Source organism: Panthera pardus, unplaced genomic scaffold, assembly GCF_024362965.1.
Source record: "Panthera pardus isolate Hobbes unplaced genomic scaffold, ASM2436296v1 HiC_scaffold_17, whole genome shotgun sequence".
Classification (NCBI taxonomy): Eukaryota; Metazoa; Chordata; class Mammalia; order Carnivora; family Felidae; genus Panthera; species Panthera pardus.
In genome coordinates this window covers 45,959,265-45,971,900 of record NW_026526732.1, presented here as the reverse complement: position 1 = coordinate 45,971,900, position 12,636 = coordinate 45,959,265, and the positions used below count along the sequence as shown (strand labels likewise).

Sequence of the window (12,636 nt, the reverse complement as noted above, 5' to 3'; positions counted from 1 at the left end):
CCTGAAAATAAAAGACTAGACTAAGGTTTATGGGCCTACTTGCAGTCAATTTTTCTGTATTAGACCCAGCACTGTAGTCTCGGAGCGGGGCTAAGCAGAAGGATGCTTGCGGCCCTTCTGGAATGTTGCCTCTGAGCACGTCCTGTGGAGAGAAGACTGCTTCCAAATGAGCTGAGCATGATGGGAACATAGAGCCCGCAGTGTTCTGGCACTCAGCACCTAACAGCATCCTGTTGTCTGGCTGGGGTGAGGGCAGTGAGGCATGGAAGCTGTCCTGGGCTGGAAAGGCAGTGGAGGAACTCTTGAGGACCAATCAGCATAACCATCAGGCCCCTGACTAAATAGGAATAATTTGGAAAGAGCAGGTCCATATTTTTATTTAGTCTTTATCCCCTCTTCTCTACCCAAAACAAACAACATCTACAAATAAACTTCTTGTTAAAGATGGAGGACTCAGGATGTGCATTTTTAGTTCTACTCCCTCTCCAAACCTTACTACAATGGCAATATAGGGGAAATGTGTATAACCACACAAGGATAAATGTATCAGGAAACTAGATTTAGTGCACGAAACATTTTGGGAAAGGGAAGCAGATGGAAGGGTGGTCATTCAACAGAGCCAAGAGAGCCTGGCTGCCTGCAGGGGGGAAGACAAGAATTAAGCTGTGTTTCACTATAAAACCCCCTAAGGCTCTGCAACTGGAGATAGCAGGTATCTCTGGATGTAGGGGTGTGGGGCAAGGCTGGAATCAAGAGGAATGTTTAGAAGTATATTTTAGGAGCTAACTAGATCCTAGACCCTCCCATGACAGCAGGAGGCTTTCCTCTTCAAAACACACACACACATACACACACACACACACACACACACACACACACACACACAACACACACACTGAACCAGAACAACTCCACGTTCAAAGATACCAGTCGCACTAGGGCTCTGTGCTGAAAACGGAGAGGAAAATTAAACAAGAGTCCAGATACTCAGCCTTGAGACCTCCACCCCCTTCCCATCTCACCTCCCTGAACTGAGGCTTAGGCATTTATCACTCAGGCAGGAGACTAGCAGATTCCCCCTCTGGTGAACCTGGCGTGTGCCAGGAAAGACACACAAATACTGTCATTTGAGGATTAGGGAGACTCCCAACAAGAAAGCAGGGTCCCACATAACAACCAAAAGGAAGCTGCCACAGACACAGCTTCCACTCGACTTCTTAGGCCTCACTGTCAAAGAGGAAGACCAGCCACAAATCACCAAACATTTGAGAAAAGCTTCTCACATTACAAACAGATTCCAGAACAAAGAGGATAAAGGAAATCAGGACAATGCAGGAAGCAAATTAATACTTAAAAAAAACCATAATTAGTATCTTAGGAAAGATTAGAGAAGATTTTTCACCTATGAAAAAAAAACAATACTATTTTAAGAAGAATGAGTCTGTGGAAAATTAAAATTTTTAATTTTATTTAAAAATTTATGGAAATCTACCAGAATTGAGAGCAAAGATACAAAGATGTAGAAAACAGGAGAAAACAACTATAGAACAAAGGATAAAACACAGGGTTTTTCTAGAACCAATGGTGTTTCTAGAACAAGGACGCAGAGGGGACAAAGAATTTTATTTATTATCCCAAAAAATAACATAGGGGCGCCTGGGTGGCTCAGTCAGCTAAGCATTTGACTCCTAATTTTGGCTCAGGTGATGATCTCACGGTTCGCGGGTTCAAGCCCCACATAGGTCTCTGCGGTGACAGCACAGAGCCTGCTTGGGATGCTCTCTCTCCCTCTCTCTCTCTCTGCCCCTATTACACATGCTCTCTCTCTGTCTCAAAATACATAAATAAACTTTAAATAATAACAATAATAATAATAATAATAGTAATAGTAATATCCCAGAACTGAAGGAGGTGATTTTTCCAGGGTGAGTGTCCAGATTGGTTAAAAAAAAAAAAAAAAAAAGTACCACACATAAGAAGTTCCTAAACTTTTCCAGAGAGGAGGGGCAAAAAGCAGGTCACTGATCATCAGTCCAGGAATCAGAATGGCATAAGACTTCTTTTTTTTTTAATGTTTATTTATTTTTGAGAGAGACAGAGACAGAACACAAGCAAGGAGTGCTTCTCAAAAAGAGGAGGGGAAAGGAGATTTTTCCTTCAGATGCTTGTTTTCTCATGCTTTCTCTCTTCTAAAAGAGAACAAAGAAGTCATGGAATAGAGGAAGGTAAGGTCCAGCAAGGAAATCACCAAGGTAAATGTGAAGCAAAGCCCTGGGATCACAGCTAGTCAGCTAACCCAGAGGACAAGCACCACACTGCCTCTAGGAGGAAAGTGTGCAAGAAAAACACAATTACGTGCTGGATCATGTGATATATTTATCATATACATTGACAGAAGTGTTACAATTCTGTCCAAGAGTTTAGTTAGGTATACAGAAAACTAAGCAAAGGGGGGAAAACAAGAGGCATTTATTATTTTAGCCCAAGGGGGGAATAAACCCCACAATCACAGTATTTGAATAACTCAGCTGCAAGTAATTGTCATAGTAATGTAAATCTGCAATACTGATTTATCTGAAAAGTGTGACACAGTTTTTGATGGGTGGAGCTGGTGGGGTTGGGACTGATAATGAGTAAGTCTAAGAGAGTTAAAGCCTCACCTCTCATAGTAGGTAGTCAGTAGATTTCCCCCAAGACTGAAAATTCAACGTGCAGCAGTATAAACAGAGTTTGTAGGAACATGAGGTAAACACCAGAAGAAATTGGACAGATCTGGGATGTGGGGATGAGATAGTCTTTCTTTCTTTCTTTTTTTTTCAATGTTTATTTATTTATTTTGAGAGAGAGAGAGTGAGCAGGGGAGGGGCAGAGAGAGAGGGAGAGAGAATCTCAAGCAGGCTCTGCACTGTCAGCTCAGAGCCTGATGCGGGGCTCAAACCCATGAACCGTGAGATCACGACCTGAGCCGAAATCAAGAGTAGGATGCTTAACCGACTGAGCCAACCAGGTGCCCCCAAAATAGTCTTTCGCTATAAACCTTGTTATATATTTCAAAGTTTTAGCCATATAACGTGTACTTTGACAGAAATAAAAACAAATAATAAAAAAAATAAATAAAAATAATTTTTTTTTTGAAATCTACGTTTAAATATTAGTTACTTGTTTTGTCTCATGTGTTTCTCATTGGAGATAAAAAGTAGGTTCCCACAGGTGCTGTCACCCCTGGCCCTCATTCCACGGTGTTTGCAGTGCCCTCGCTGTTCCAGGCACTGCTGTAGGTAAGCACAGGGGAAGGGGGGTGGGCAGAACTGCTGACCGGGCTTGTTAGTGTGACCGTGGAAGAGAAAGCAAGGAACTGGATGGATGGCATGAAGGAGGAGATAGGAAATCAAGAATTCAGTTCTGGCCAACATAAGTTTAAGATGCCCATTAAAATCCAAACAGGGGCAGCTGGGTGGCTCAGTCTGTTAAGCGTCCAACTTCAGCGCAGGTCATGATCTCGCAGTTCATGAGTTCCAGCCCTGAGTAGGACTCTGTGCTGACAGCTCAGAGCCTGGAGCCTGCTTCAGATTCTCTGTCTCCCTCTCTCTCTGCCCTTCCCCTGCTCATTCCCTTTATCTCTCTCTCTCTCTCTCTCTCTCTCTCTCTCGTTCTCTCTCTCTCACAAATAAATAAAGCCATTAAAAATTAAAACAAAATCCAGATATGCCAACTGGGTAGGGACATATAGTTCTCAATAAAGACATAAGGGGTTGCAAATATCAATTTGGGACAGACAGGCATAGAGATAAAGTGCGGAGAAAGATGTGCCTTTCCAACTCCACACAATCTCTGTTCTCCAGAAAACATGATTCTGGCAGTGAGGTACCTATTTTCCCATTAAATACTAAAAACAGGCTCAAATAATCAGAAAATGCCAGAAGTTAGCCCAGGATTCTAATTGTCTTAATCCAAATGAAGGAAATACAAGAATTCTTTCTACAGAAGTCTTCAGAGGTTCTACCATCAGCCCAGATTGAATCAGCCTATTGAATTTAAATACATTTAGCAGGAAATTATAGAGCATTTGCATTACAAAACCAATACCGGGACCCCATTTCCTACCTTTGTCATCCGGGCTTTACGCAAATAGGTAAGAAGGTCTCCTCCTTCCATCAGTTCCAGGATAATGTACTGGGGTTCATTCAGCAGACAAACTCCAAGCTGCTTCAGAATGTTGGGATGGTTAAATTTGCTAAAAGGTGGAAAGAGACAGACAGGATGTTGTGACAGTAACAGACACCCTGGCTGAGAGCCTTTGGGAAATAGAGCAATTCTTTATCGTTTCCTCCAAAATTCCTGTTGTTGTTGTTGTTGTTCTCTAATAAATGGAAGTCTCCTTTTCCCAGTACTGTCCTGTGTGCCTGCCTTAGAGAGATGATACGGCAACCCCTAGTGGCCAATGCATACCGATAGAATAGGGTGATCTTTAGAAAAAACGTTTATATGAACTATTTCATGTTTTGGAAAAGAAAGTAATTTTAACTAGTATCCTTCTTCAAAAGATATTTGAAAGTATTACCTTTTGGGTCATCACAGGTATGGAATGTTATTCTCTTCCTTTTGGAGAAGCAAGTCAGACATGCAAGTTTGGCTTCAACCAACTTTCTCAATGCGTTAAAGCCAGTAAGCCCTGACCTGCTGATTAGAACCCACAGCATGGATCCCATAGACCACTGCCTCAGGCCATCCCTTTAAGATGCCTCTGAGCAGTTTTCATGACCAGCAACTGACTCTACCCTTGAAGACAAGTTTACCAAGACAGAGGATATTTTCCCTGACATCGTTGTACTTAGAGCTCTCCCTTCCTCCGTCTACTTGACCCATTATCACACGGTTCAAAGAACATAAGCATGCTTAAAGCTAAACAGCTTCAGAAGTCACTTGAACAACACACTTCTTATCGAAGGTAAAAGAAGAGAAGACCTTTTGCCTGAGGACTGCCTTTTGAAAGACTGGCTTCTGTATGATACTCATCACTACAGACTATTTATGTTTAAACTTGAGCCATGTTTATTTTGGGCATGATCTGTTACGTCAGGTCATTTTGAATGTTAAAAATTTACCAATCGGATATAAAAGCTTGCCACTCCTACCAAGGAAAAATTAATCCAGAGCTGCCCCGATACCTCATCAGATGTGCCTCTTTCAGGAATTCAATCTTCTCCTGGTCTGTGGAGCCCTTCTTCAAAGTCTATGCGACATAAAAAGAAGCCAGGAATCAGTATAGCAGACATTTCTGTGCTCAGTGGGTTAATGGAGACCATCTTTGTTTTGTTTTGCAATATTCACCCTGACAGCTGGAAACAGATCATGGGTAATACGTGCGCATGTGCTCTGTAAACTTAGTTAAAGTTAGCCCGTGTTATACCCGGTGTTCACGTGAGAAAACCTGACAGATAAAAGACTGAGTATCACTTAAACAAATTCTTTCCAAAATGTAGACATTTTTACAAATTTGGTATGTAGGTCAGTTTCTTGCTTTTCAAAGTTTTCTACTCAATATCTGTTTCCCCCTGCATCCTTGTTAACAATACTCAATTTGTTTCTTAGAGGCATGATGCCCAGTCCCAAACAATTGGCCTAAGCTAATCATGAAAATTGTGTTTTGTGATTCTCCGGCCTCCCTTGCAAATAGGGGCGGTCATCTGACTCAATTCCGGTCAATGAGGTATAAGGGGAAAACTGCTAAAAGGGGAAAGAAGCTTGTGGAAAATTTTCACTTTTTGAACATATACGTCTAACGTTATCCTTACCCTTTCCCTTAACCTGAATGAAGATGTGATGCCTGATCTTTGGCAACCATCTTGGGACCATGAGGCAACACACATGTACAAAGTCAAGAGAATTTCAGATTTACTGGTTCTGACCTAACACAGTACTGCACAAAGCCAGGAGTCCTCTCATTAGGTGAGAGAAATAAACACTTGTCTACACCAGTTGAGGCTACAGTAATTTAAGTCCTTTTAGATGATATCATTTGGAAGTGGAGAAGATTTTGCTAACTTTTCTAGTTGTATAGCCCACCCTCAAAGCAACAAATTCCTAAAAAGCAGTGATTAGGATATTGCTCAGTTCCATAAAGGATTCATCATCCCTCAATCAAAAGGTTTTACACAAATATGAGAATATACCCAGTGCTTCCTTAAAACTACATTAAATACACCATGATGAATAACCGTATAGTACAGTGGTCAGCAAACTATAGCTTACAGAACGATTCCAGCCTGTCACCTATTTTTGTACAACTTGAGATCTGAAAATAATTGTTAACTTTTAATTTTGTATTTTCCCAGCTTTACTCAGGTATATTTGACATGTTACTTTTTCAAATGTTTGGGGGAAAAGTAAAAAAAAAAAAAAAAGAATATTTCTTAACACATGAAAATTATATGAAATTCAAATTTCAATTCTCATAAACAAAATTTTACCGGAACACAATCACACTCATTAGTTTACGTATTGACTGGAGCTGCTTTTGCACCGTGATGGTGGAGTTGCATAGTTAAAACTGACACCAAATGGTTAACAAGCCATCGTTGTTTACTATCTGCCATAGAACCTAAGACACTGAGAAGGTGCTTTTACAACCCCCATTCTCTTATAAGTATATTTGCAGGGGAAAACTGCCTGCTGAGTCTTAGCAAATTAGTAACTTTAGAGGTAAGTGAATTACAGGGCTTATGTAAGAAATGGAAGAAAAATTATAATTTCTGGAGTCAGGCGTGGACTTCCACCTTCTACCAGTTCTCTTTCCAGTTAAGATCACTCATGTTTTATTATAGTTTCGTCCATGTAAATTCATGTAGATATGTTGAGCCAGCATGTCAAGGAATTAAAAGATCCACGTTACCTTCACTGCTACTTTGGTTTCTCCACTTCCAGCCCCTAAGATGTCTACTGCTGTCCCTTCATACACTTCTCCAAAGGCCCCGCTTCCCAACAGGAGACGCAGAGTCAGTTTTTCCCGAGGGAAGGCAGGAAGACTTTCAATCTCCTCTTGGGTTGGAAGAGTACTGGAAAACAATATTTTTGGTTTCCCAAAATACATCTGGTTTACAAGTTGGTGTTGGTGTCAGTGTTTGAGAAATAAAGAGTATGAGAAAGAGAAAGAGAAATCTCATGACTTTGCAACATTGTTCTATGTAATACAGCGATGTGGAATTTTGTGTTTCTATTCCTTCCCTATTCCACCAACCAGAATATTCCTTCCTTATTCCAAAACACAGACAGAGCATGTCACTTCACTTCTAGGCACCATTATCTTGATAGAAACATGCATATGCGTGCATTGCCTCAAGAGTTTTAACTGTAGTTTGTTTTGTTAAAGTTATGAGTTATTAATTTCTTTGGGTTATCAATTCAAAAAGCTATTACAAATTAGTAATAAATATATCTGGGTTTATGAGCCTAAAAACTTTCATGTTAACTATTTCACACACCCGATCTCTTATGTAGAACAACATTTAGCATGACCACAAAAATCAACTCTTTCTCCATAAGGTTAACTTTTAGAAGCCAACTCTCACCTGGAATATTATGAGGGGGGAAAATTGTCTGAATTTAAAATGCTTTGAGTTTTTGAAACAGAATCTTGAATATAGATTTGCAGAGTATTTTCTCAAGGAAAAGTCACCTCTGAATCACTAATTTAGATCGCCTCTATGTCTACTTTTAAACTTCCATCTTTATGTCTTGGAATTATAAATTTCAAGGCCTATGACTATATAATTCTTTTAGCATAGGCCATAATATAGTGTCTTGTATAAAACGCAATATAGGGGCGTCTGGGTGGCGCAGTCGGTTAAGCGTCCGACTTCAGCCAGGTCACAATCTCGCGGTCCGTGAGTTCGAGCCCCGTGTCAGGCTCTGGGCTGATGGCTCAGAGCGTGGAGCCTGTTTCCGATTCTGTGTCTCCCTCTCTCTCTGCCCCTCCCCCGTTCATGCTCTGTCTCTCTCTGTCCCAAAAATAAATAAAAAACGTTGAAAAAAAAAAAAAAACAAAAACGCAATATAGTGTCTTGGATAAAAAGACATTTAAATATTTTCTTTAATTAAGGACAGCAACGTAAGTTCAAATTCAACGATCTTAAAGAGCTTTTGTAGGCAATCACCATACAACGTTTGAAAACAGATTAAGATTGACTTAACGGCACAGGCATGGGACCCTTGGAATTCCTCTCTTCTAGTTGCCTCCAGTTGAACCAAGCGTGTTACCATCTGTTCTCTTCAATACAGTATTTATTTCCTTGTTTCATTTATTTTTTAACTATGTGATAAAACACTGGAAAACAATGACATTTTGATGATCTTCCTTACACTAGCGTAACCACGTAATTTGCCATCCATCTCAGGTCACATTTGAAAATGGAAGGGGTTGTTATTAATAATTATGCCAGAGTAATGAGCATTACTCTGGACAGGACCAGGACAATCCTGGGATCCATGAGCACTCTCTTTATAGTTGCCCACTGTTCTCTAGGTGCCCCATAATGATGGCCCCGGTTACATACTGTATCGCATAGCAGGCATTAGCCAGTCCTACTCCAGCGGCCAGCCCTCGAAGTTCAGCCAACTCTTTGTCTTCGTGTATGAGACCCGTCAGCCCTTCCATGGGAGTTTTTTGCTTCTTTAATTTTCTATGCCAGACTATAAAATAAAAAAGGACATAATTTACAAAATGAAACATTGCTTTATTTCTGAAGAAATGTTAACAATACATTTTAAATGTTTAGATGTAAGAACACCATTGATAGGATAACAGAATTTGATTGAAAAATTTGTCCAGAGCAGAAAAACAAATTAAATCTAGGTAGAAAGACATATAAAAACACATAAATTATACCACGTCCCTTCTTACCTTGTGTCGCAAACCAAAGCTTAATGCATTTCTTATTGTTATAAACAAGTTGAAGTCTCTTAATATCAGAACTTATTTCTCAAAATCACCCCTAAACTAGAGTCAAAATAAGGCAAAACTAATTTGCATTATAATTATTAGTGAAACAAATTTATATCTGAGTCCAGATATGTCCAGGTTATACTCTTAGAGTAGATCTGAGGAACACTTTCAATATAATGGCATGCTTTTTTTTTTTCAGAGTACAAGAGTTCATACCATTGTTGTTCATATACACATACTCAAATATACAGGAAAAACTATTGCAATAAAACTCATCAAATATAAATTATCTTCCCTAAGCTGTGAAATCATGGATGATTTATATTGTCTTCTTCATACAATGAGCACATATTATTTTCATAATCATAAAGATAAGTGATTTTTGGAAGATTAAAATACAATTATAAGGTCAACCATCTATACTAGAACATTGGCTCAAAAGTTGAAAACAGCAAAGATGTTTTGTAAGATGATCATTAAAGTCTGAATTTCATTCCAGAGTAGCTTCTGTTTCCAACAGGTTAGAGTTTCGTTCAAGCGAAATTCCATCTGAGGGACCACATGGGGGAAAGATCTTAAGTATCTTTGCCAATGCAATTTTTCAAACCTGAAAAGCTCTCACTACCCCCCTTCATTTTTAAAGGCACAGCTCAGGCCCCCATCCTCATCCTCAGCGATGCCTTCTAAGACCTCTGCAACTCTGCTGATCTCTCATTTATGAATTTACAAGACCACTTGTAGCTCTCAGTTAGCACTTCTATGTCAGTGTCCAGTGCATTTCCTGTACTATTGCCTTTTATATCTCACTCTTTATAATTTCACACAGGTTATGTCTCAGCTCCCTCATTAAATGGCAAGCTGCCATGATAAGCAATTGCATTTTACAACTTATTTCCCTCTGCTCCAAACATGAGGCTAATGTTGCATGTGAGATATGACCACTCACCAAAGCGAAGGCTGTCGATGTTTATTTTTAAATACTTGCTTCAATTTTATATTTGTAAGTACGATTGCTGAGAGCCCTCCGCCCAACACAGATTTTTAAACAATTGCCACTTCTCATTATTTTAATAACTCAATCTTTTCTCATGCACTCACACACTCAGACTAGTCAAACCACATGCACTGCTGCTAAAAGCAAAGAACCAAATTAGCTTAACTGTACTACAAAATTCGTAAGTTCCAAATAGAATAGAGACCTTTAAATCCTGAGAAAGTCAGATATCCATGGGATGTCTCGAAAGCACAATATAGGTTGTCTGAAATTATCTCATGCTCACCCACTAGAGTTATGGGTTTCAACAGTGGTGATGTACAGTAGGCAAGCAAAGGTCAGATGGAAGAGTCTTGCTGTAATACTCCTTCCCCGTAGGAAAGCAGACAAGCAGTCAAGCCTATATGCCAACTGCCAAATATACTACAGCCGTACGTGTAATTCTGGAGGGGCCGGCTTAGTGGCACTAGCATCAGCTGTGCAATACTTAGACTCCCTGGAACCACAGGTTAAGATCCTGGCAGGGTCAGCTGAAATTTTTAGCTTTCCCAGTGAGCTAAAGGAGTTCCGTATATTATCTGGGTGGAATCTGTGAAAAGAAATCTCAATTCAAGTTTCAGTGTGCTCTCTGATAGCTTACCACTCCAATCAGTTTGGGGAAAGAATAAAGATTCAGACCAGTTAGTAAAATCCTGGCTTTCTTTATCCTGAGCGCTAAGTTTAGCTTTACGTTGGTAACTTTTCCTTAAACTTTCCCTTCTTTCCCTTATGCAGGGAAAAAAACAAAAACAAAAAAACAAAAAACAAGCCAAAGTTTCCTAAATATGTACTTGAGTATTCTTTTCTGGTAAGTATCGTGTCTTTCTTATAATGCTTCAGCATGTCAGGGACTCATAATATTAGTAAGTGATGATAGGATGATATCTTGTAATCCAAACCAGGATATTTGGGGCACTGAAAGAAAGTCCTATTAACGTTTATGCTGAAACAAAAGGAATAACCCAGGATATATGATCACCAAGATAACCCTATAGGCCCAATATTTGACCCCAATATTTCTGGAGTTGTCACTATATTTTCTCATCCTAAACCAAATCTTAAAAAAAAAATTTAGGACTAGCACATTAGTATAAAAATGAGTAGAGAGAAACAGCTACCTTTCTATCCACCTAACAAATTCTTCTGCTTTCCTGGTCATTTATTAATGAGCAGGGATTTGAAATAAGCAAGTTAGACATCTGAAACCCAGAGTGGACCCTACAAGTCAGAGATGGGTTGTCTGCAAAGGAAGAGCTATTCCTTCCAAACCAGTCTGTCTGCCCAGAGACCCAAACTATCCCAGCAAGAACTGTCACTGGTCTCCTATTAATCCTACACTTTTTTTTTTTTTTTGCATCCAGAGTTATTTTTCTTTTACTTATTTAAAACTATAAGCCACAAAGCACTTGGCATTTAGCCAATCCAAAATACTGTTTTAAAGAAAGCTAAAAGTTGGTGCCCTTATAATTAGTTTTATCTAAAGTACACCATGAAGTATAAGCACAGATATATTTTTCATAAAATAGTTACTCCAAGAGCAGAAAACAATTCACAGAAGTTAGTGGTTATGAAAATCTAGCCAAAAGTAGCTGTGAAATTTGTGAATTTATTTCATGTGGGAAATACACTAAGTGCTAAATCAACTAAATATGATCAAGTAAATAGTTTACTACTTATATTTTTAAATCAATTTATTATTATACTTACCAAAAATCAATGTGATTATAACAACCAGAAATATTCCAATTATAATAATAAGTATAAAGCTTCTTTCTGATATCCAAAAATCATCTAATAAAATAAATGAAAAAAAAAGTAAATTTGCAGAATAAAGCTAGGTAGTTTCAGATATGCCTGACCCAGCTCCTACTAGATTTTTGCAAGCCACTTGTTAAACCACTGGTAGTTTGAAATCACCCACAGAAAAAGTGCTTAATACCACAGGAAATTAAAATCAAGGTTTTGGTTTTGTTTTGTTTTCCAAAGATCTGGTTTACCAATACACCATTTTTATGTGCCCACCCAATCTACTTAAAAATAGCGGAGGAAACACCTATAATCTTTTTAATGAATTTGGAACAAAGAAATCTCAATCTTCATATAGTATATAATCAGAATTATTGTTTCTTCTATACTGTCTTGCATTACATTCAATTCTATAGGTGTTAAACAGAGAAATAGAACCATGGAAACATGGTACCTTCTCTTGGTAGTTTCAGTTGAGGAGAGGTGAGACATGTAGGGCAGAGCTTGGCAAACCATAGCCTCTGGGTCAAGTCTGGCCATAGTCTGATTTGCACTACCCATTAGCTAAGAATTATTTTTACATTTTTAAAGCGTTATTTGAAGAAGGAGGAGAAGGAGAAGGAGAAGGAAGGGGAGGAGTAGAAGGAGAAAGGGAAAAAAGAGGGGGATGGAGAGGAAAAGAATGGGAAGAAGAAGAAACAGCAGCCACAGACATCAGATGTAGCCTGCAAAATGTAAAATATCAACTATTTTGGTTTGTTTTTTTCAGAAAAAAAATTGCTGAGGTTTTATCCAGGTAACTAATTATAATACAAATAAGAATGATGCAAACATTATATAGAATAATAGAGGCTGTGTGTATGTGAAATGCAATAATTCATCTTGCCTAAAGATCATCAGTTAAGCAACAGCTCTG

The 12,636-nt window shown here is 38.9% G+C and overlaps 1 protein-coding gene and 1 long non-coding RNA gene across 7 annotated transcripts in view; one reads left to right on the top strand and one right to left on the bottom strand.

Moving 5' to 3' along the window:
• Positions 1-12,636, bottom strand: part of ROS1 (ROS proto-oncogene 1, receptor tyrosine kinase) — a 116,335-nt gene that overhangs the window by 23,531 nt on the left and 80,168 nt on the right. For 5 of the 6 annotated variants that reach the window (XM_019418182.2, XM_053904536.1, XM_053904538.1 and 2 more), the window contains exons 35-39: positions 11,682-11,765; positions 8,553-8,688; positions 6,893-7,055; positions 5,169-5,233; positions 4,105-4,234 (exon numbers count right to left, since the gene is read on the bottom strand). In XM_019418182.2, coding sequence (XP_019273727.2) covers positions 4,105-4,234; positions 5,169-5,233; positions 6,893-7,055; positions 8,553-8,688; positions 11,682-11,765 — 578 coding nt within the window. Of the gene's footprint in view, positions 1-4,104; positions 4,235-5,168; positions 5,234-6,892; positions 7,056-8,048; positions 8,324-8,552; positions 8,689-11,681; positions 11,766-12,636 lie in introns of those variants that run through there. The other variant, XM_053904539.1, reaches the window with a different exon arrangement.
• LOC128777652 (uncharacterized) lies at positions 3,197-6,407 on the top strand. Its single transcript, XR_008422909.1, has 2 exons — positions 3,197-3,278; positions 4,579-6,407. It is a non-coding gene; the product is annotated as an uncharacterized LOC128777652 (long non-coding RNA).